General features: G+C 40.8%; 1 protein-coding gene across 3 annotated transcripts in view; it reads right to left on the bottom strand.

Moving 5' to 3' along the window:
- Nucleotides 1-25839, bottom strand: part of DPP6 (dipeptidyl peptidase like 6) — a 489696-nt gene that overhangs the window by 420779 nt on the left and 43078 nt on the right. Inside the window, exon 1 of one of the 3 annotated variants that reach the window (XM_048951960.1) lies at nt 16400-16558. The exons of the other annotated variants lie outside the window; for them this stretch is intronic. Coding sequence (XP_048807917.1) covers nt 16400-16450 — 51 coding nt within the window. The 5' untranslated portion in view covers nt 16451-16558. Of the gene's footprint in view, nt 1-16399; nt 16559-25839 lie in introns of those variants that run through there. 3 annotated transcript variants of the gene reach the window in all.

Here is a 25839-nt window from a genome sequence, read left to right as displayed (position 1 = left end):
GAGCAGGCTAGGTGAAAAGGGAACAGTTTATTTGCAACAAAAACATTCTTCTCCTTATCTGGGTCAGTTTGCTAATAACCAGGATTTTCTGTCATTACAACACAGAAGACTGCAGATAGCATGGCTAGCCAGGCACAGTTTTTATGTACTGCAGCTTTGAGATGAAGCACCGATTTTGTTTTAAAAAAGGCTCAGCACATCATTCTGAATAGAAGTTGGCAATCAAACTCCATGACAATTTTGTCTACAAAAATATTCAACTGTCTCCCCGGTTGCTAAATCCAGCACTCCAGATTCGATATTTATCAACTATGTTTTGCAACAATATATAACGAAGTACTCCCAGCAACATTGCTGAGTTAAAAAATAATAATAAACAGGAACACCTCAATGTAAAATCCAAATTTTCTCTTGGGGAAGTTCAGAGATTGTCTGCCTCTCTTCTTCATCAAAGCAGAGTTAAGATTATTACCTAGTAATGCACCATAACCCCGCAAAGGTAAGGAGAGACAAACTATGAGGAGGAGATGACTCTCTTTCCACAGTACACTTGTAGTGAGTCAAGGCCTGAAGGAAACGAGGGCAGGGTGAAAGCTAAATCTTCCATGCTAGGAACAAAATCAACCAGTTTAGGACTGCAGTTAAAACCTTTGCTAGTGATGCTTTCACAGTTATTTTAGACAATAATACAGAAACATGCAGTACATGCAAGGAGCAAAGATGCTTTAAGTGAAAAAACAAATAGCCCTTTGCAAATTCGCTCCAAAGAATTCATGCTTCAGCTCATCCTGCCACCAGCTAAAACACTTCGTAAGACTTTTAAGACAAACTTTGAGGTTTCTGCTTTGGAGGAAAGAGCAGGAAACTACAAGGCAACGTTATATGCGTAGCTCTTTTCCAAGTCAGTTTGGACCATTCTTGCAGATTACTGGTAGTTACCATGAGACATTAAGATCTCGTTGCACAAAGTCACACTTCTGAGAGGACACCCCACACTACCAGCCATGCATACCTGTTATGTATTAAGGATTACCTTAGTGATAGCATCTCTCTGGGAGCTGTTTGTCTAAAGCGAACAAAAATCTCAGCAAATTTGACAAGGCAAACAGGTACAGAATACACTGTACTTAGAACAAACGAACAGAGGTGGGACTGTGATCATGTGCAAGCTTAAATGCAGCTGGATATTTCAACAGCTCTGATATTCCTACACATGCAGGTTTGGGGTGATATTAGACTAGTCATGGGAATGTGGTACTCAAAGCAGCTGCCTGACCCAGATTCACTCCCAGTGGCTGACTACATGAATACAGGATGAATAGTGTCCAGTTTCACTTTTGGCAACATTTTTTCTTGGAGTTGGAGTTTGATGATCTTTAAGGTCTCTTCCAATTTAAGCCTCTTGAATGAAATGACACAACTGCATATGAAGTGCACAGAGAACTAAGATTGAAGTCGGTGGAACTGAAATTGGAGTCAATTTCAATACCCAATCACCACATGCAGCTAGACTTGTTTGAAAGCTTTGTCCACGAAGGAGTCTATTTGAAACCACTCCATAGTTGAAGCCAAGAACTTCAGTACTTGTCAACGTACTCAGTAATGAATGATTTTGAAAGTACATTTTTACAGAGATATTCACAACTGCAAAGGAGTAATTGTATTCTTAAGGGGAAAGCTGTAATGTCTCCTCTGAAATTATCTCAGATCCATCAGGGTGTCAAGACAAAGGAAACTACACAAAGCCATTGTAAACCTCAGACAGCAGATGTTTTTCCTTCTAAAGGCAGAGAAACAAAACACCTCTTAATATAATATGTTCCTATCCTGCAGACAGTTCCAGAGTCAATCCTTTTCATTTTATTTATGCAAATGACCTGACATAAGTCAATTTATGCTTGAAATATCATGCTGGATATTAAAGGAGTTGTTCATGGAGAGAGCCGTCTTGCACAACAGAATGGCTGTGATGGCAAAGAATGAATTAAGCATTAATACCTCATGTCTAAATAAGCTTTTTCAATCACCTCAATTTACAGTGTATTTCTGATGGTATTGATAGGTTGTAGACTAATGGGAAAGTCATGTATTAAAAGGCAAAACTAAGGTGACAAAAGGAAATAAAATCTCCATTTAGCAGAAAAAAAATAATAATTTTAATATTTGTTTTCCTTCCCAAGCAGTATAAACAAGGACTGGTGAAACTTCCCAGTAAACAAAATATCAGTTCCTATCAACCATCTTACTAAAACTGAAATAATTAATTTTTCACATACTACTTATACAACAAAAAAAGCAAACAACCATCAAAGATTACAAGCCAGGGATTTTTTTCTAGATATCTGATTTTGGCAGAGGTCTAATTCCTTGTTTTCTGAACAAAGCATTATCAAAATCATTACATTCTTCTATGAGGTTAATAGCACAAATGCAGAAAGCTTTAATAGTTGCTCTGAAATTTCTGTCTAGATTACACTATCAGAATTTTCTCATCAACTGAAATATTACCAGTTCATTAGTACATAGGATGTTGTTTGATCCAGTGAAAAAAAATTAATTGCTCTTCACCAATTGTGACAAATGTTGCTTAGATTCATAATAAAACCCAGATTCAGACATGAATAGAAGTAGCTATCCTGTGTGTCTTTTGAAATTTAGAATAAACCTGTTCTACAACTGTAGTTTAACTACCACTATATAGATTTACAGGCTCCTGTAATCTCTCACTGAACACCACATCTTCAGCAGATCAGTGACATCCTTATTATTTAATATAATGTAAAATATAGACAAGCAGTCCAACTTAGAAGAGCAACACCCCAGTTTTTACACTATTCTAGTATGCATGTATATCATGGGAACTTATGGCAAGCCAAAATCTGTATGAAGCTGAAGACAGCAGAATGGCCACAACTCAGCATGGCTTCTTATGGGCATTACCCTCATTAGCTTTTACATATATTTTTTTGTTTTAAATTTCATTTTTTTTAATGACCAGATCAGACAAAGTACCCACTGGCTAAATGTCACACTCTTATAGTCACAAGCAAAGGCCTTATACTTTCCATTTTATCACAGTTGTTTTACACACACTGTGGCCCCCAGCCACAGTTAAGAAATTTTTTAAGCCTTTCAATCCCATGCAGCTCTGGCAGGCAAACGAAGCAGCAATACTGAAACGTTACCACACTGCAATTAAAATGGACATCAAGGGCAACATACACTGGAAGATGAAAATCTTGTAGACGATGGGGCTCCAGTGACACGTTCATATAAAAGATTTACTATTCAGATTAACACACTGAATTGTGATGAGACACTTTGTATTTCATTACCATAGGTTAGTCCTTCCTCTCGTTCATAGTCAAATCTCTAGACTTGCTTTTTTTCCCCATGGCAGGACACATTTGCATTAACAACTTCTTAACTTGCGCCGTATCATAGCAATGTGGCATAGACTTCTCAGTTGGATTGTATGACACATCATTCCACTCCAGCACAGCATACACAGATCCACATCAGTATTCTTTTGCTTTTCATTCCAGACTGCCCTCGTTATAGCTGAGAATTGTTAGTGCCTTTGTTTTGTCTCATCATAAAGCTGTTTCTCTACTGAATCATCAATATCATTTTTACCTCCTCTCACACCTTCAGCATACTTTCCTACTGTGTGCAAACAAAATTTATAACCAACAATACCACCACCTTAGGACTTTGACTAACATCAATTTTCTCTGCCTCATGCTTTCCTGTCCTCGTATGGACACACACACATCATTTCAATGATGCTGCAGAATCCTGAATGGACTTTCTTGCTGATAGTGCTTTGTCTTACCTCATATCACAAAGCAGACCTCAGCACTTCCCCCTCACCTTTGTGGTGTCTTAATTCTTAAGACTAATAGCATTTACAACTAACCTCTCCAAAACTACTGCCCTATATACCACAGAACTGATACAGTTTGCTAGCATCCCTACAGAGAGACTGCTAAGAATGGAAAAACAGTAAAGCTGACATGGGAGTTAATTAATTAAGAACTAAAGAATAGGAATATAATGAAGGTTAGCCTGTATGGCTTTCTGGAAAACAGGCCTTTTCAAACAAGCTTGATTTCATTTCTTGATGAGATCACAGATTTCACTGATACAGCTAATGCTCTGGGTGTAATAGACTTAGATATCTGCAGATGCATGCAACTGTTTTAAGACATTCTATGATTGAATTCTGATAGTTTCCAGCCCCCATACTAAAATCTTTTCCAGCTATGCCTTTCACCAGCGTGGCTGCTATCACATGGTTGGAAAGGTCAAGATGTGTGGCCTCCACTGTCATATTACACATAACCTACCCCAACACACAGACACTTGCTGGTAACAAGCAATGAATTCTTAAGTAGGCAGGAAATGAATGCAACAAGTCCCAAGGAAAGACTTTATGGAAGAGGATGGTCTTTGTCAGCAAGACCCCAGCATGCTTTTGCCTTCTCACTCTCATTCTCTCATCATTCATTGCAAACTTCTGAACACAAAGATCTGGGTGTTGAAGTGTCCTGGCCAAGATGATTCAGAGCAGCTATGCTGGAAAAGTGATGTCAACTATTAAGACTGCATGTCAACATTTGGGTTGGTTTTTTTTTGTTTTTGGGGTTTTTTTGTTTGTTTGTTTTGTTGTTTTTTGTTTTTTTTTTTTTCTTTTTTAACTGTCATAAAGAACGAGTTTTCAGACAGATTCTTCGTATTTTCTGTAAGTCAGTTACTGATGTAGGGTAGTCTTTTGCTTCAGGATCTTGTCTACTTTGGCACTCAAACTTTAGAAGCTTATTATCTAGCTTTACTTGTATGGTATATATCTGAAAATATATGTGACTAGCCACAGTATAGTTTCTTCTTGACTTAGCAGGAAAAGGAATTACACACATGCACATACATCATGTACGTGATGTGCTAGTGTATTTTTGCTATTAATGGTCTCAGAAAAATTGAATCTTATGCCTGTACAGAATCATAAAATCATAAAGGTTGGAAAAGACTGCTGCGATCATCTAGTCCAGCTATCAACCAACCACCACCTCCACAACTACTAAACCAAGCCATTCAGTGCCACAACCGCTCTCTTCTTGAACACCTCCAGGTATACAGGTATATGCCAACAGTATAGAACATATGCAGTATACTAGAGGTGCCTATTATATAATTTCTATCAGAGCTCAAGCTTTGTGGGCTTGACACCACAGTACATCCCTCAGATATATTGATGGGAAAAATGTTCTTCGTCAACAGTGAACAACACTACTTCCAATCTAACTTCCCACATTTTTCCTCATGTTTACATTTGTATTTCAGCAATACCTCAGTACTTCTGTTACAAGTCTCTATATGTTTAGTCACATGAGAGAAAAAGTGACTTACAATGAGAAGCTCCAGAAGCAGAAAGCACAAGAGGTGAAACAGCTGAGTGGATGTAACAGCGTGACACATTTACAAGGCAGAGGAGAAATAACTGTTTTCACTGAACAGACAGTACATTTGCTTATTACACTCAGCTTTTGTGATCTGATGGACTCTACAGGCCTCAAGCAACATTCCTCCTCATATACCAAAGACAAAAATGCTGTGCTATGATTTTTTTCAGAAAGACAGAAACTAGACTCAGTATCCCCCAGTCCAGCATTTCCTATGCACTGCAAGTTCTCCATGTGCCTGTGCATGAATTCTCCAATTGCAGCATCCTTTGCATACGGACTCTGCCCACAAGCAGAGACTGCATGCATCCTGACTACACATTTAACTCGCTCTTTATTTCACTCCAGGAAAGCAGAGTTTAGCATCTGTGTTTCACACACAGCAATTCGCTTTCATGCTGCTTTCCAGGCAACGTTGCTAGCTCCCTGTAAAAGACAATGACAAAGAGCCCACTCCGGACAGGGCCTGTCCCACAGACACAACGCACACTTAAAACACATCTCAAACCAGAACTCTCCTCCAGCTCTTTCTCAGCTGGCCTTCTACTTTCAGCTCCTGCACGCAACATTTGTCACAGAACAAAAACATTCTTCAGAAAGACTGAATTCTGCCCTCTGGTATTTCTGAGCTGGAAAAATAAAACACACACGCAAACTTTTTTAATTCCAGTTACAAGGCCACTTGGGCACTAAAGCATTCCTGCCAAGCGATGTGTGATGTGGACTCTATCAGTCACCTCCAGAGAGCACTTGTGCAGTGTGACCACAAACTGCTTCCCAGCAATTACTCACACAGCTCGGGCTCTCCTCCTCCTCCAGCACGCAAAGGTTAGCAAGCAGGCAGTGTACGTTAGCATCCATCAATAACTATCAATTTAGGATAGATTCAAGCTGTGGCTGAAGATTGAAAGCTTCCCCATAACCAAATGCAAATTGCCCAAAGCCTTCCGGTCTTTCCATTGTTCTGCTTTTCTTTAGTCTCATCAATTTATGACATGTCTTCTTTAATATAGCAGGAAACAGAACTCAGAACAGCACCACAACCATCTTTCACTGTTCTGCAGATTAGCCCACTTTGTCTCAATGTTTTCTGTGATGTCACTCTTAACACGCAATGCTTCATAAGGTTAAAAGAAAAAAACAAAAAACAAACACAAACATTAAATACAAGAGGACTCTCCAGAAAACAGAGATTTGGTTGTACAGCTACAACTGCACAGAAAAGACAGGGTCTCTTCAGTGGAAACCAATGCAGCCACTCCTTGAAAATACTGTAAGATAATTTTGTGCCACTGAATTCAGCAGAAGTGGTGACAATCCTCCTCATGTATTTGATCTCTCCCTAAAAAATGCATGCTTTTTATTCTCGTTTTAACCCATCCAGAGGCCTGGAAGCTAACACAATTCTCACTGATGCTCTGTTACACCATGGAAAGCTGCTTCCTAGTACAGAGTGGGATTATTTTCTACTCTTCATTTGATAAATAATAACTCCTCATATCTACAATGGGACTATATCCCATTTCACGTGCTTTAGTGAATAGATGAATAGAGCACCTCTGAGTTCCCATAATTTTGAGCTTTCTTGCAAGGCTTTGGAGCATCAAGATTATTTTCTCCTATACTGAGTCAGAAATTTTTCTTTTACTGCTGATGCAGGCATAATGAACTCTTACTAATATTACAGAGAAATCCAAAAAGCCATTACATTTTATGAAAAATGTCTGCAATTTGTGCTTACAGCCAGCATCAAAGTTAAACACATGGTTAGGTGAGGGTTAGGGACAAATGCATGCATAATTTATGAAAGCAAACAGCCATTACTGGTAGTTCCATAGAATAAATAGTCCTTGGTAGACATAGTGCGTTTGAAGTATGCACATATTCACACTAGCAACGTGGAGCCAAAATGGTATTTATGGTGTACTCACAATCCACTCAATTCTTTACCAATTGAACCTGCCAGTGCAATACAGTGTGATATTCTGTTTCAGTTACTGGCAAGAGATACACTGCTTCAAACAGAGCGCCTGATAACTGGAGAGTGCAGAAGAGCTGATGACTGCACAGAGTCCACTAGGGATCTCGTTATGCCAATCTAATTAACCTGCAAAATGCTCAGCTAGCACTGTGCTCTGGACTTGCACACAGATGGAAAATGGGCTGTTCAACTACTGTGTGTGTGCAAGACAGACTTCTCATAACTCCCAAGTCATCAGAAACATTTAAGCATATGCTTACCGTTAACGTTAAACAGGTGCTCAAGTACGCTGCTGAACAGGGAACATAACAAGGAGCCTTTGGAGTATGTGCTTTTTGCTTTATTGCTGCTGTATACATACAGTTCTAATTCATTTATTTGGCTGCCCTCAGATACCACCAACAGCCTCCTACCTGCACCCCTCTTAAAATCTGAATAAGAAAACAGTGGAGATGCTCTCTTCATATAAACAAAACATAACTGTAAAACCCACGATCCTGGAATCCAAAAACAAGAAATGACATTTCATTTTTTGACTTTGATTCATACAAGAATGTCCAAGTCCAAACTAATACTACCTTCCCCAATAAAGTTCTTAACAAATTGTAAATCTAGATGTATATGGTTAAGGTAAATGGAAATAAAGGCACAGAGAATAACATAATCATCAGACACCATTGTATGAGTTTTCCTTCCCTGTAAACAAAAGTGAACAAAACAAATCAAGAAACAAACAAAAAGCCCTCACAAATAGTGAGATAAGGAAAGGTGCTGTCGTATTGATATGAAGTACAATTAATTTCTGCTCTTCCCAAAGCAATTCACATATCCTTCATGTGGACCACAGATATAATTTTAATGTAGTCAGTAAACTCAGAGCTCATGAGTAGTAACATTCCTGCATTACAATAATTTGCTTTACAAATGAGACATTCCTAAGAGGTACTTTCAGCCCCCTCAAAGCTGGATGAGAAGGCATATTTTTCACATCCTCGTAGACAAATGAAAAGAGCAATATAAGCTTTTTTGTAGGTTGCTTTAGTTATATACTGGAGAAGGACTACTCAATATTTACAGAAAACGTGCCAAGCTATCATTTCAATTTTTCTCCGTGGTTTTAATAACTTCACTCCTATATCATAAACAAATAGAAAGGTTTAATTTTCAGAATGTTTCCCAGTTCATCATAGTCAGTGAAAACCTAAACAAAAGTGCAGGCACGCAGCATGCCCTATGAAGCATCTCATGGGGAAACTTACGGGGTTCTCCATGGGGGACAACATAAAAAATGAGATAAAGAAAACCCTCAGAATGCTTTCCTCAACCTGCAGCATCCTTTGGGATAACTACCTTGCTCACCCTTTGTACTCTGTGCATCTTTATCACTCCCTTTGCCTTTGATTGTTATTTTTTCCCCTCTCCAGTACATTTCAGTTTACAACCTTTAAAAAAAGGTATTGAAAAACCCTAGTGACACAGAACACGGTGAGGTTTTGTGTTGAGATTCAGGTCTGAAGGCACTTGAATCTCAAACAAATTTCTTATTCAGTTCAGCACAGGTAGTAAACCCATTAAGTTCAGCAAAAGTTGTGCTTGAGTAAGTGCTGAATAATGACTACAGAATGAGGCCATCTAATGCGTGGCTGGAATTCATGCCAAGCCTAACCATCTCCACACACACCTGAGTTCACAAAATCTTCTAGCCAGTATTCTCTGTAGCTCCAGAGTGATATTCCACAATGCTCACCACTCTGCTTACCTGACAGTGCTTCATTTGGGCATGCAATAGCCAACAGTGCAGCTAATCCTACTGCCTCAAACAGCCAGTTCTCTCAAACATGCTTTGGTTGGACATTCGGATGTGTCTCAGAGCAACCTCTAAAGCCATTACTATGGTGGAAATAGTTCATATTTGTTAATAAAGACACCACCAAAGAGGCCTTATCACAGACAAAATCCTGAACTGATCACTGGACGTGCAATGGGTGTGCGATTCTTCTAACATTCCTTGTAAGAGTACAGACTGTGAACGACCTATGTACAATGGAGGGCAGAATTCAGATTCAGTAAGACATATAGTAATTATCCTCTCCACTGCTGCTGTTTCCAGGCTTTAATTTGACAATGAAGAAGAGAATACCATTGGACATACAGTTCTTACAGCAAACATTCTATTCTTGGAAATCACCTGCAAGACATAATTTTCTTCTCAATGCACAGCATAAGCATTACAGGTGCCCCACAAATTTCCAGGACCTTAATGATACCAAAAAGACAATTACTGCAAAAGCAGAAATGTAACATAACCTTGATAATCCATTCAAGGGCACATGGGACTCGGCAAATGCAGACTTTACAGAATCACAGAATTGTAGGGGTTGGAAGGGACCTCCAGAGATCATCGAGTCCAACCCCCCTGCCAAAGCAGGTTCCCTACAGTAGGTCGCACAGGTAGGCATCCAGGCAGGTCTTGAACATCTCCAGAGAAGGAGACTCCACCACCTCCCAGGGCAGCCTGTTCCAGTGCTCCGTCACCTCACTGTAAAGAAGTTCTTGCACACATTTGTGCAGAACCTCCTATGCTGCAGTTTCCAGCCATTTCCCCTTGTCCTGTCTCCACTCACCACTGAAAAGAGTCCGGCCTCGCCATTCTGCCCCCCACACCTTAGATATTTATAGACCTGGATCAGGTCCCCTCTCAGTCTCCTTTTCTCAAGGCTGAACAGACCCAGTTCACTCAGCCTTTCCTCATAGGAGAGATGCTCCAGGCCCTTCACCATCTTTGTGGCCCTCCGCTGGACTCTTTCCAAGAGATCCCTGTCTTTTTTGTACTGGGGAGCCCAGAACTGGACTTTACTTAGTACAATGTCCTTAAGACAGTAGCAAACCCACAGCATTTACAGATATACACATACTATAGCTGGGAACCAGTTATCAATGCATTGTCAGCATTGAAACTCTAATTATTTATATTTATTCTGTAAATTAGTTGGTTTTATTACTATTAATTATTTTATTCCCAACTGCAGCCTTTTTAAAATGACCAACATAGGAATCTACTGAACGCAATGCTCTATTGGGAGAGAATACCAAGGTTCCTAACTTACAGTATTATGCATTGGTGGATTACACAGGATTTACAGTACATGAAACAATTTAATAAATAGGCTTTGCTTGTTAATCTCACGTGAGTCAATGTTTAGTACAACAGCGTTCAACAACACACGTGCAAACAAACCCATCTAGAAAAACGACTGAATGTATTGAGTTTATGATGACATTAATCCATTTGGATTAAGTTCTCTTAAAGCCAGAGGTAGATTATAATGTTCTAAAGGACCTCTATAAACACGCAAGCCATACAACAAGCAATTCCCACAGCAAGATGGCTGAGATGGAGCTCCTTTGCTGCTGTACATGGGCTGCTGCACTGGGAGACCCAACACACTTCCACACAAGCATGCTGAGATTTGGAAAGAATAAAGCCCCAAACTTTAAGTTCACGTATCCCCAGATCCCACTGCAGATGGCTGGCAAGCCCTGGTGCAGAGCAGTGCTTGTCTTACATAACAGCAAAGACCCAACTGCATGTGTAAAGCCATTTGAGATGCTCTGAAATATCTATGACAATGCTTCAGCAACAGACTCAAGCCTCAGATACCAGCAGGGTAGATGTTTATGGCTCAGCCAGTACCCTCATCTTTTATAGTGCCAATGGAGAGAAATTGGCACTTGAGTAAAATTCCTCTGGTCCATTTGACACAACCACACGAAGATGGATGAATCATGCCCCAGACTCTACTGACTAATGCAATTATAAAGGGTGTCTAGGCTGATTACATTAGATACAGATGTCTTAGATGTATTGAATAAACCAACATTTAGTCAGAGGAATCCTATTTCCATCTTGTTCTAATGAAGAACCTCAAGAGCCTGAGAAACTACTGCACTCCCACAGAGATTGTTCCAGCAGTTAATCGCCTTCTCTATAAAAATGGGGCACTTTATTTTTCTAGTCCAAAATGTTCTGACTTCAACTTCCAGCTTTTGAGTCTTGTTCTGCCTTTCTCAGCTACATTAAATAGCCTGTTGCTATTAGAGTTCTAATACCAGTTAGAGTCATGCCCCTGCAGGATTCTTTACGATTTTTTAGCATGACCTTCCCCTTCATGTAGTTAAACCAATACCACTTGAGTGCAAAGTTCTGTGAAGAAATGCAACCTGTGGGATATACAGGAACGATGGTTGGTGCAAGGGAACATGAGGTGAATTATCTGGCATTTACAGACTCATTCCATAGCCAGGCTCTCTCCCTCCATTCCTTGCACAATGATGTATCTAAAGGCACACTCTGCATTAGGAGGGCTACATTCAGATCCCACTAGATATTTCCTCTTGGAGCTCTCTGCCATCCATTTAAAATGTGCCAACACTCTTAATTTCCATCAGATACTGACATGACATTTGAACATTCATAGTACATCTCTCAGCTTTTCCACTGGGCACAATGCAGCAATCTCAGTAACTCTTTTGGACTGTGCCCTCCACTGCATGTATCATCCCAACAAAAGAGGATGATTTTTCTCCTTTATGCTTGACCCAGAAAGAATACCAGACTGCTACAGACCTCAAAACATAACCTATCTCACACAAAGCAGCACAGCCAAATATCTTCTGCTGCAATTCTTGCTGTTGTTTAGCAGTTTCATTTCTACCTGACTTAAAACTTCACTTGGAGTCATGATAGCTCACCAGGGAACTGCTACAGTTCCTTGTTTTCAGCTCTGGAGGCCCCTTTTTCAGCCAAGATAGCAGACAGTTGATGGATAGTACACAAAATCTGGACAGCATTTGGTTTCTAACTCAAGTGGGATCTGAAGCAGAGGGAAGGAAAGAGTAGCAGGTAGACTGTGCTGGAACAGAAACTCCACCACTTACTTCAGGTGGGAGTTTCAAGAAAGATTAATCTCCGTGCAGCTTCTTTACCCCATGGTAAACCAGCTGCATTCTTGGCTGAGAAGCATTACACCATGTATGTTTCAGTGTGAAGTGATTGATCACTGCAAGCAATAAACCTCAGATAAAATACAGCAAATAAGGAAAGTTACAACGGGACATTGAACTCTTTTATTTATGGTTTTAATATGAATTTACTGCACTGCAGAGGCACCATGAAAACAAAAAGGGCAGGAGGAAAGCTGGATTTTCTGTTAGGCAGCACCAGTGTCCAGGAAGACACAGAAGGAACACACCAAGGACGGCAGCATAGCTCCATCTTCGTGCCACTTGTACCCTTGAAGTCTCTGATGCTTCAGGGATGCCAGCAGAGATTATGGGTGAAAACAGTCACCATGGGGCTTGCTTTTATTTGTTTTTATATAACCACTCAAGCTGCAGCTATCAGAGTCAGGATTTAAATGGCCAAACAAAACATAGAAGAATCTGGAGATTTAGATAAGTCTTCCCAATGAACCAAAGCAGTCTCTTCTGCCTCATTCTTTTTTTTTTTTCCCAACAAAGGAATAAAAGCAGCACATTCATCAGAGTTTCTGTTGGTAGTTTTCAATCATTAGGGCAGATGTTGCCTAGATTGAAATTCAGAACGAGTTTCATAGCCACATCCTTCTAACAGATAGCTGGCTACAGCAGAGTACTTGCTGCTCTGTCAACTAAAGACGCCAAAATAACAGCATGATCACATACAACAGATTAAATTTTGCATCACAAGACCCTATGAACTTCCACTGAGCTCATTTTCTCTGCTCACCAACATGCCTACAGTCAAAGGTAGTCGTTCCTCTTTATCTTCACTGTAGCTCTACCATTTTGTTCTTTGGCTCTGCATCAGCGTTGTACATAAGAGGAGAATATGACACTATGTTAAAGGTCTTTAAAAAGCTCTTCTTAATGGATTTTCTTGCAAATGCATTAAAAAAAAAGAAAAAAGAAGAAAAAAAAAAACTGTGTGCATGATGGATTATGACAGATAATCCTGGGGGAGACAAAGGCAAGAGTAGAATAAAACAAGTGCAAGTGCAGTTGGTATTATCATCCTTTAAATGACAACTGAATATGTGGAGGAATAACAGGAATATTTTAACAAAATAAATTACATAGCTGCACCTCCAGTTAGGATCACATGTAAGTGCATTAAATTAATCTCCAAAAGTGATGCACTTTTTTCTCCAAACCCTACTTGTTGCATATTAACTTGAAAGGGACTGTGAAAAACTCATGGGATATGTTGGTTGTTAGTGTAGGAAACCACCGTGTATTACTCACTCCCTACAGTATTTAATTAGAATTAAGAGAAATCTCATTGTAAGAGGGTGAACTATTTCGGTAAGCTACATTCCCTTGGCTCAAGTGATGAATGGGAAATAGTGCAGTAAAACAAAAGTAGGCACCTTTCCAGGTATGCATTGTTGTCTAAAAAGCCAAAACAAAGCTCTGATGAAATATTGTCACCAGGATAAAAACATTTATCTCAGTGTCACAAGACTGGCTTGGTTTTTGCTGGTCTAATTAGGTAATGAAGAAATCACAGGTGTAGTAACTTCATGAGCTATCACTGCACTTTAAAAGGGCCCAGTGGGTGGCCAGGGAGCAGCATGCCACATTACTGCTTGGTGTTACATCATTTTAAAAATGGAATAGCTCAGTTTAAGGAAGATTTCTAAAGAGAAGAAAATCAATACATAGTTAGAAGCTTGTCAAGATTCTAAGCAACAGCAAACTGCCAAACAGACAAAAAAAATAAATAAAAAGAAGAAAACAGGAATGGGCTTTGAATCTTCAATGATTTCTCAAGTTCTGATAGGCAATAGAGCAGTGCACAGCACAGAGCAGCCCCTGGGACTCCATACACATCCCTCCCCTACCTTCAGTGACTGCCATGTGCCTAGGAGAGGACACTCCCAACAGCAGGCTTAGACTTGACTGTGCCAGGGCTCTAACACTAGTTGTAACAAAGTGATAAATAGATAAAACAAAATATACTACTGTTTAATTTTTTTTTTAAATAAAACTTAATAAAAAGAGCAATGAAAGTACTAATCTTTACTTGCTAGAACTTTCATTGAAAGTACACCTGAGATTTGAGGATTAGTTCTTATCTTGAAGCTTGAAACCTTGCCAAATATTTTAAAGCTGAAATATTTACCTAAATCTAAGTCTTGTTAAATGAACTGCAGATCCAGTCACAACTACAGACCAGACCAGCATAGAAACCAGCTGTGTTTCAGGTGGCCCATAAAAAACATAGGCACGAATTAAAGAAATCATCTGTGTCAGTGTAACAGCTTCCCTGTCTCCAGATTTCATTGACAGTGCCCTTAAAAAGAGTTCTACAAAGGAAAACCTGCACTCAGGTCAGGGAAACCACCCTGTATCACACAGTATGAAAGAGATAATTGTGACATAGCAGCCTGGCAGCTGGATCCTGCCTTATTTGAACCAAAGGTAAAAACTATGGTCTCTGGAAGAAGGTTTTGTGCTGTGGACAGCCCCCAGCACACAGCTCTGCGTGCAGATCAATCATCCCTGCCTGTGCTCATCTCACAGAGGGGTGTGGATGCGGATCCATTTTGCTGACCAAAAACCCCAGCAGAAGCAGCACTGGGGAATCCCTGCCTGCTCACCATGCCTGACTTCAGAGACCAGCAAGGAAATGTGCGTGAGGGTTTTATCAATTACACAGGACACTGCCTATGTAAATTAGGTGAATCCTGTACTTTAAACACACAGTGCCATCTCAAGTGGTTAATTATTTCTTCTTAGTGGCATTGTACATCATCATCACCAACTACAATGACCTCTAGGATCAGCAACTTAAGCAAATAATGACCTCTGTTTCCCCATGTTACAAAAGTTGCAGCACCAGAAGCACTGCAATATTTCCAGGCATTTAAGAAGCATAATGAAAGGAATACGATACAATCACTCTGTGCAATTCTCCTAGAAAAACGTTTGCAGAAGTTCCCATTCAGTTCCCTTAGTTGAATTCACAGGTCATATAGCATTGCACCTTCCTCTTAAAAACGAATGCTAGAGAAAGCAGCATTATTGGATTTGGAAAAGGAGGCATATCCTCAAAAAGCCAGCAAAGCATTTTATAATTAAAGGATGGAGAATACTTTGGCCACCTCTTGAACACGTCAACCCAAAGCACAGGAGAGACAGATACAACCATTTGTATGACACACATCTCCCCTCAAACGGTGGGCAAAATCCAAGCACTTCTCTTGACAGAAGGAGGGGACAGGAGACCAACAGGTCCCCTCCACATCGAGGAAGTAGCTTTGGCAGTAAAGTGCCCTGCAGACAACCTACACCTCTGCTAACCCCCAGCTGTTGGAGCATACAGAGCACACCGCACCCCTGGTATCCCCAGCAGGTCAAGCTGGCGGGCAAAACACACCAATATATTTCCATCAGCACAAGATGGCAACCAGCACTTCCTCCGAGAGAGCAGCTGGCTTTTTATTGGTATTATTACTATCTTTTTTCCCCCCACCTCAAGGGAGGGAGCTGATTTAAAAGCATCCCGAGCAGGTTTCTTAAAAACCAACACCACAGTAAGCATTACCAATACTAATGCCAAATGAAACACGAAGCAAACCGCCCCCCACTTCCACATCCCCCAACACGCACACACACCACAGATATCAACTTATCGAAGTTGGCCATGCCAGAGTGTGGTACCGACCCACAGCCCCCTCTGCACCACAGCCCCTCCTAAGGAGGGACATCACCGCAGCCCCCCCCCCGAGCACCCCCCCCCCCAAGCAGTGGGCGCTGAGCAGAGATAGCCCCTCGCTGGATTCCTCCCCCCCCAACACAAAGGGGCCCCGCAACGACCGTGCAGAGGGCTGTGGGGGGTGTGGGAGCACCGAGCACGAGCAGGGACCCCACCGCTTACTTACAGTCATTGGAGGCGGCGGCAGCAGCCACTTACCATCATGTTCCCCTGCATTTTAGCGGTTTGAAACATTGCCTTTTCCTTCATTTTTGCTCTATGTGTGTATGTGCGTGCGCTGCTCTCCCAGAGTTACTTAATCCAGCGGCTGGATCACTTTAGCGAAGAATCAGCGTGCACTTGCGATGGCTTTTTAGTGTGGAGTGGAGGGAACTACGAGTAGCAGAGGGGGAGGATGCTGGCGTGCTTTTTCCCTTCCCCACCCTTTCATAAATTTTTCCTTGCCCGTTCCCCCCACCAAAAAATAAATGAATAAAACAGCTCCTATCGGATGGGAAGGAAGGAAGGATTGGGGGACAGCCAGGCTCAGATCCGCCTCTCCCCCCCCCAGCTTCAGCTCTTGCCCTGTGGGTGCCGGTGGGGCGGGCAGGAGAGAGCCGCACGCCCGCCCCTCGCTGTGGCCATGCCCGGGAGTGGGGGAGGGTCCCACCGAGCCCTCCACACCCCCGTTAAGATCCCGCTCGCAGACTGGAGGGGAGAAAATGATAAATAAAAAAGGAGACGGGTAAAGGGCGGAGGTGGGGGGAAGGAGCTGATGCTTTTTCTCACTTCCTTGGTCGTGCCCGGCTCGCTGCTTTCCCGACAGGTGCCCACGCGTTTTACAAACAGGAACCGGGGATGGGGTTGTAGAGGGGGAAGGAGGGGACCGGGGGATCGGAGCCGCTTCTCACAGCATTAACTGTTCAGCGGCTAAGGCCAAGCCACGGCTGATGCAGGGAGGGTGGGGAATGGAAGCACCGCGGGTTATAGCGGGGATAGCACTCCGCGTTCCTAAGACTGCGGCCCGGCCCCTCTGCAACTCCCTGCCCGGAGCCCCCCGGCGCAGTGTGGGGCTGGGGCGTTCCCGGCGAGCTGCCCCCGAGGCTGTACACGGGGCTGGAAAAGGCTACTAAGATGATTATCGGATCTTCGACCCATCACCACCGTGCCCAGTAAAAGATGTCCCTCAGTGCCACGGCTCCATGCTTCTTTAATACCTCTCCAGGGACAGGAACTCCATCACTTCCCTCGACAGCCTGCTCCAGTGCCTTACCACTCTTTCAGAGAAGAAATGCACGTGGAAGGATACAGCCCCCATGTTTGCAACCAAGCCTTGACCACACCCTTTATTCCTATTCAGTTTTCCTGTTGTTTTTCACCCATATGACCCCCTGTCCCCCCCCCAAGCTGCCCTGCTCAGCGGCCACTGGAAGATGTTCCCTTCCTGCCACCAATGTGGGAATAAGACTCTCAGTGTGGCTTTCCAGAGACAGCCATGCCACTCATCCCAAAGGCTCACACCTCAGCAGGTTCCTCAGTCAGGAACGTTCCTTCCTGAAGAGTTATTTTCTCTCTCCTTTTATTACATGTGTACAATTTGTTCAGAAATAATGATTGTCAGCTGCAGGAGAATTAGATGTCACAGAATGGCTTGGATTGTAAGGGACCTCAAGGATCATCAACATCCAACCCACCTGCCCCAGGCAGGACTGCCAACCTCCATATCTAATACTAGACAAGGCCAGAATGCCCATCGATTTCATGTGGGATGGACACAGCTGCTTATGAACTTGCACGCTCCAAAGAGAAGAAAAAAACTCTGACAAGGGAGGAAGTGATGTGCTTAAATAGCTGAGAAAGAAAACCAAGAACAAAAAGCAGAAGAAGCCAGAAACTCTCTTGTCATCCAAGGTTTAACCAAGACAAAGGCTGGAGTAAAAGCTCCACTTCTATTCATGGAGACTTTTGTTGTGCTCATCTGTAGTGCCTACAACTCCGGTCCTACACAGCATGTAACACTGTTTTCTCATGGGCAATGGTCATCCATTGGAAACAGAAAACCTGGGGATCAACCTGTGTGAGTTCTTCTGCAATAATGTCACCCTGCACTTGCAAGTCTCTATTATCTTCTCTGTTATCTTTATTTCAGAATTGCATACACCTGACACTGTGCATCTTGAGTAAGAAGCTCTTCATTTTGTTTCCCAAATTCTTGTCTCTTGTTTTCTTTTCTTCAATTTTTCTTTTATCAAGCAGCTCCTGTTGCATCTCAGTATTTTACCCTCAGGTGTTTTAATTATGTATGAATGCAGAACATTTGTTACCCACTTCACAGTTAGCAGTCCCATTTGCCTCTTGCTTTACTTTATATATCAATACAATTACTTACCATATATTGAACTCTGGCAATAGCATCTTTTGGATGTTTTCCCCTCAGCTTTGGCATGATGCAGTTACTGGGTTTGCCTGACTGTTTTCATTTAAATTACTCATTGTTGGCAAAACCACGGCAATTGCCTTGATTAAAATAACTTTGTTTAAAGTCAAGACTTCAAGCAAAAGGCTTAGTTTCACCTTTGACGCCATTCCGTTGCTGAGGAGTTTTTTTTTATTGTTATTATTATTATTAAACACCAACCAAGGTGTTTAATGCAGGAAGGACCTGAGATTTCTTCCACATTTCTGTAGGGAACATTTTTGACTTCTAATGATGCAGAAAGATAACCAATCACCCTACAACCAAAGACAATAATGGCTTATGGCGCTAAACTGTTTGCTGGTGGTCATCCTGAAATGAAGGCCAAAAATCCACCCCAGAGAACCTCAATATAAAACTAAAATGTTTCTTAAACACGTCAAGCTTTCTATTAGTGGACAACAGTCAGAATTCATGATTTCTGCATTTGTTGGTTTAAACTCAATGTACCTCCTTTGTCAGTAGAGTTACTTCTGATACAAACATATGGAAGTTCAGCTCAGACTCAGCTGGATCTCAACCTCAAGATCTTAAGTGAAATGACTGTACACTTATATATATGTATATGATACCAATGTATTTGCCAATCTATTTCTATCTAAGGTACATATTGGGACAAAAACCCTTGGGCTTCTTTTTATACCTGATCCAGGAATTTCCTCTGTATCTCAGGTACTTTGACAAAAACAAAATGCCATCTTCATGTGCCAACATTTCTATAGGTTATTTTGAGGAAATCTACTTTTCTTACCTCTATCACCGAATGCAATACATGAAAAAAAAAAAACTGCCTTATAGAAATTTTTTTCTTTGTAGGTTTCAGCACTCTGATGCAGACTTTCTTTATCTGAAAGGGAACACAGCCTACAATGCTTACATCCTATTGACAGTACTTTATTTAAAACCATGATAAGAGAGTGGGAGAATTTATTTTATCAAAGAAAACCCATTCATTGTATTTGATGCTGGCTCCCCTTCTCACTAGCCAAAACAAGTCTGGGAACAGTCCTTCTGAATAGAAGAATTAATTTCACACAATATTAGCTGGCTGCATAGCACACACTTTCTTTTATTCAGTATTTTTAAAGAAGTATTTTAAGGATATAAGACCGCAGAAAAATACAACAGCTGTTGAACTGAAAGTCCTTTCTGAGACTATCAGGACTTCACCATTTCTCCCTAAACTACGGTTACTTTTTCTTCTCCCCAATAAAAAACTTTATGTAATTTCAAAATATAACAAACAGCATTTTCTTCTCAGACCCATTTGTAAGAATTCAATCTCCTTCCTTTCAGCCTATCCATCAAGTCTGTGCTCAGGATTCTCTTCAGTCTCGTTTTGAGACTATGCTTTCTAAGATAATTCAAAGTCATGTTACAGCTCCACCAGTTCTTCCTGTCCCTTACATCCCAGCAGACTCAGGACACAGCACTGTGCATATTTATTCATTTTTTGGGGCCAGTCAGTTCAATTGAGCTCTAGGAAAGTCTATTTGCACTTTCTGCCACGCACCAATTTGCCATCAGAACACATTATGCAGAACTTGAAATTTTTACCTACTGTTAAATCTAAAATAACTCTAGAATTTCAGATAACCAACTTAGACACCGACAAGCTCTGAGCTAGTGTATTGTCACAGAAATGCTGAGAGGGAACCCAACCCAAATGCCTGTGATCAGAGGATCACTCTGGCTGGATCACTCTGACCTCCCAATCACCTTCTCAAGTAGGGTCATCTCTGATGTTAGCCCAGGTTGTTGAGGGCTTTATCAAGTCATATCTTGAAATCCTCCAGAAATGGCAACTGTACAGCCTCACTGGGCAACCCATTCCAATTGACTGTCCTCATGTGAAAGAAAAAACAGTGCTTATACTCCATCTGAACCTCTGTTGTTTCAGCATTGGCCTGTTGCCTCTCATCCTCCTGCCCTGCCTAACTGGGGAGAATCTGGTTCCACCTTCTTGATAACCTCCCTAATGGACTGGAAAGCTGCTTTCATGTTCCTCCAAACCCATCTCTTCATCATGCTGAACAAATCTGGCTCCCTCGGCCTCTCCTCAAGGGCTAAGACCCTCAGACTCCAACCACCTCAGTGTCTCTGCTGAACTTGCTCCAATTTGTCTGTCTTTTACTGAGAGCCCAGATCTGGACCAAGCGTCAAGGAAAGGAGATAATCACCAAACAAAACATCACCTGTAGTACTTGATTTGCTACTGATTAAAGCATACAAAGGAATGGGATTGCTGATACCTTAAGTAAAATGACTGAGTGTAAAACACTTGCAAACCTAATGGAAGCCAGGGACAGAATAGTAAATAGTTCAATAATGGTCCACACTAGTGGAGAGAGAATTACAGCAAGAAACCTCTTCTTTTCTTACTAAAGTGGACCATTTTTGAGCATTCTGCTAGCCAAGACATGCAGCATGTCTACTCTGAAAAACTTGTACTCAAACTATGCTGGAACCTTGCCCATGTATTTAAACAAAAACATGAGGACAGCTGTAGTGATTGCTCCTTCTTGCAAAGAAAATACATTAGAGAGACAGATAAAGCAATTATAATGTTAAATAAAGATTAAAAAAGTACTTCTGAGAATCCCTAATTCTTCAAGAAATTAGAATAATGACAGAACAGCTGCTGCTAAAAAGACAACATTCCCTACTTCTCACTGCATGAAGGTACTTAAGCCATCTCTGCTAACCCAAACAGGAGAGAAATAGCTGAAAATGGAGAAATTAAGTTATCTCAGACATTCTGAGGAAAAACGAATGCGATGGGAACCACTGAATTTCCAAATGATTTGTGGTGCTACTGCCAAAATTGTGCCAGATGGTGACATTCTCCACCCCTCCCCATGACCTCCACTTTACCTCTCTGGTTGAGGCCATTCACTTCTCCTTGTAGAAGCACAGCCTCATCCACTGAGATGCAGAACTAAGCAACTTCACGTCCCTGGGGACTTTGCAACAACATACCTGAAAAATGTTGCATTTGAGAAAAACTCACCAATGTGTTCCTATTACAGCAGTAAGAATGAATTTTCTCAAGGTATAGCTGGACAGTTTAGTTGGCATGTATTAACTCCATTCTGGGGGAAACAGTGATATTATTCAGACACTAAATGACCATGCACTAGTTTGACATCTAGCTCTTAGAAAGCAAGGTAATTCATTAGATTCACCAGGGATGTGACTTGAGACGCATCACCTCCAGACAGCTACCTGGAATGCAGTCAACTCCCCACTATCTGCAAGTGAATTATTCAGCTGCAAACAGACCATAACATTGCTACAAAGATCTCCAGCTTGTATTCCTGTAGTCCATGATAAACCACAGAGCTTACAGGCTCACATGGAGCGCTGCTTTCATGCTGTTACGCTGCCATCTCAAATACAGACAAGACCTTGGAGTGCAATTCATAAAATGGTATGAGATGGGAGATCTCACACTATGATCCACTGCACTAATGGATGTATAGAGTTACTTGCCCACACGTCCCAGATTATAACTTTATTAGTAGTAGAACTTAAGAATATTTCTCGGATTTTGAACTGAATACCATTCTTTGGTGCTGTCTAATATCTACATGCCTCAGACCTCTAGGAAGTACGCCTGTGGCATTAATACAGCACATAGAAAATGAAAGAGACTCAAATGAGTACATATGGACATATATGCCCATATGAAGCACATGAGGTTTCTTGCTAGGAGAGTGTATAGACCACACACTATACGTACAGCACAGCCTGGGCATAAGGCAACATGGACAGCTGCAGGCTAGGACAGTAGGATCCAGGACGGCTACTAAAAACTGTAATTCCCCTTTGAAGCTTCTCTTTCTTCACATTTCCAGCTTCTAAACTCCATGAATAAAAGCTAAAAATACACAGAATTCAAATAATTACTTTTTCATGAATGAAATCGACTGTTGAAGTTGCCAAGGGATTCAGAGAAGGAGGAAATGTATTCAGAATATAATTTCTTCATAATGAAATGGCCTATGAAATTTAAATATATGTGAATGCTAGGAAAATCTAGGCAGAATCATTAGACACATTAGTAACAATGAGAAAACATTAACATGAAGCAGTCTGAGATCTTGCTTTCCAGGCATATACTGCTTCTGGTTAAACAGAGATAGTACGTTTAACACTTTAAAAACCACAAGTTCCGTAGTAGAAATGATGTGCACCATATTCATATATTTTAGCAAGTATTTTCAGTATTAAATGGACTTTGAATTTCCAGTTAGACTTCATGAATTTCACTGTGTAAGCAACTGATCACACCGCTAAACTAAGAGTACGCTGTGCTACTCAGTTCTCCCAGAATAAGAAGGTGCTTCAAAGTTTAAAATATATACTAAATACATGGAAGGGTAACTAAGGCACACTTTGCTGAAAGCAATGTGTGCACTAAGATTTCTCATTAACACTGAATTGAAAACATTGACAGACTTGTGTTAAAAAGTAAAATTTTGTCATGCAATGGATTTCACCCTCTGGAGCGATTTTAATTTCACTGCCATTTTGACAGTTACATACTGTAATGAAAATTAAGTTGAGGATGCAAAAAGCATGAGCCCCTTCATTCAAGTGTTTACTGCTGACAGTGATTGCAGCCGAACTGGAAAGATATCAAAACCACAGTTCCTGCAAGACAAGAGAATCTCACATAATGTCAAGAAAATGCCAAGTCTTAAGATTCAAGCAAGTTCATCTCAATGAAACCCCCCCCAACGGCAAGGGACTTAGAACTAGATGATCTTTAAGTCCCTGCCAACCCAACCCAAGCCATTCTATGATTCCATTCTATGAAATGAATGGAAGTCCTGCAGTTGAATCTCACAGCTATGACCAGGTTCCAACCATAAAATTTCCTTGAACATGGAACACCATAAGTCAAGCTCACTATCAGTTAAATAATAATAATAATAATAAAATGAATAATAATAAAAAACAGTACAGTTCCCAATTTACCCAAGAATGAACATTCTTTTTAATAAATGACCTACTGACAGGTTATTGCTCAGAAGGCATCCTAGCTTTGGTATATGTTAAGAACAACAATGCTGCAGTCTTGTAGAGAAGACTTCTTATTTTTGTAAGTATCAGTACATTTCTATTTCTTTCATGAAACAGTATAGGATCTTATAGGTAGATAATTTAATGCTTGCCAACTCCCATTAATTTCTAGCTAAACTTTCTAGCCTGGGAGACATACTAAAACATTGTAATTTCAAATCAGGTGAGCCTATGTTTTGATTAGAGAGCCAATTTTTTTTCTTCCATTGTGATACAGATGATTAAATTTCTCTGCTAATTATCTGTATCACCTCATAACACTCCGTGCCTGATAAAAATATTTCAACAAAATAAAACTGCATCTAATTGCATTACTCCTTTTATGTGATGAGAGGTTGATATAAGCCTGTCAATTCAGTCTGAGTTCTCTTCACCTTGAGGATAATATTAGTGCATCCTACTGTTGGATGATATTCCTACCACATCTGCAGATATTTTTTTTGCTCTACTATTCAGTGGACTTTCAGTGGATTTTTACAATAGATGGCCGACTCTTGCAATAGAGGCACTGTAACACAATTTATTCTTCCTAGGTAAGCGAGGATGAAATTCTCAATTATTTCAGATTAGGTATGTAAATCCTAATATAATCCTAAAATAAGGGATACAATCCTACAAACAATGTCTACTTTCTGTTAATAAGCACAAGTTGCTAGGTTGGCATTGAAGTCAAGGACTTAGTTAATCTGTTCTGCTGATCACCTAACTGGTATTATTTGAGTCTGTAAATGTGTGGCATTTTATTACATTTCCAAAATGCTTGAGCAAACAGGGCCCTGACTTCTATTCAGTAATATAATAAATACATATATAAATACACAATTACTTTTTTTCCCCCCAGTATAATAGTAAGATGGATCCAGACTAAGAGATTGTCTCCAAATGCCCAAATCTTTCAGCACGGTCAATCTAATTGCTTTGGTAAGTTTTCAGCCTCAAGTCAGGGTACTTTGAAGGCAAATGATAACTAACATCATCACTTTATCTTCAATTAAAGATTGAGTGCTGCCTGCTATGGAACCAACACTTTAAACAGTTAAAGCAATGGGAGCTTTAGAGACTCTCTTTTTTTTTCTTGATGAGTTTACCAGCTGGGGAAGCACCACCAAAGTGCAAGCCTGCCTTAGCCATCATTTTCATTATGAGATATGGTCATAAGCTTCATTTTACTGGACACTAAAATAAATACATCTTCTCAGTTCGCTTCCTAATGCATGCTATCATTTAAATTAGGGGAAACAGTAAGTAAGGAAAAAAGAGATAATTGAAATAAATGAATGCCCATAAAGCACAAACACTGGAAGTTTCATTAGAAAAAAATTTTAAAAAGAAAAAATTATGACATCCTTGTTTTACAAAGACATGCTGATATGAAACAAGCTAAATTCACTAACTGTGAGAAGTCTCACAAATTTCAACTGTCAGAAACTTATCCAGAGAAGGTAAGTGGGAGCTTTATTGGCTCTCAGTCAACTTAGGTAGATACAATGTGTATAAAGAAATAACCAACCTTACCAAGTATTGTAGAGAAAGGAAGGAGAAAAAAAAAAGTGTCCCACTCAATGTTCTGTCCCACCCTCTCTGTAATTACCCCAGAGGAACTATGACCCAGGCAGCCCAACCACCTTCCAGGAGACCAACTTCCACACAAGAATGCTGAAGTTTCAACCATCCCTTCAGAGGAAAGGACTTCGTGCTTGGTGCGTGCTGACAGAAGATGGCATACAGTGGGATCTGATCACACATCCTTGCCCTGACAGCTCTTTCATACCTGGCACATGAGAGCACTATTTCAAACAGCTTTTTGTGTGCTATAGCCTCTAGCAAGCACATTTGCTTGCTGATCCCCACATCAAGAAGGCTGTGAAGACAGTTTCCCAAAGCAGCAGTGAGCAAGAGGTCTTGGCCAAGGTTGTTGGCAGAAGAAGACTTTGAGCTGTGAGCTCAGTACACAAGCAAAGGCCATGGCAAGGATGTGATGAAAAGCAGGAGGCTTGACTAGCATGCCATATGAAGGCTCTTGTGATTGCAATGGGCTTTCATTATCTATTTTGTTTTCTATGTCAGTCTTAGTTGTATTGTTGTTTTCTTTTCC

This window comes from Lagopus muta, chromosome 7 (assembly GCF_023343835.1).
Source record: "Lagopus muta isolate bLagMut1 chromosome 7, bLagMut1 primary, whole genome shotgun sequence".
In the NCBI taxonomy this organism is placed as follows: Eukaryota; Metazoa; Chordata; class Aves; order Galliformes; family Phasianidae; genus Lagopus; species Lagopus muta.
This window is presented reverse-complemented; position numbering and strand designations above follow the sequence as displayed.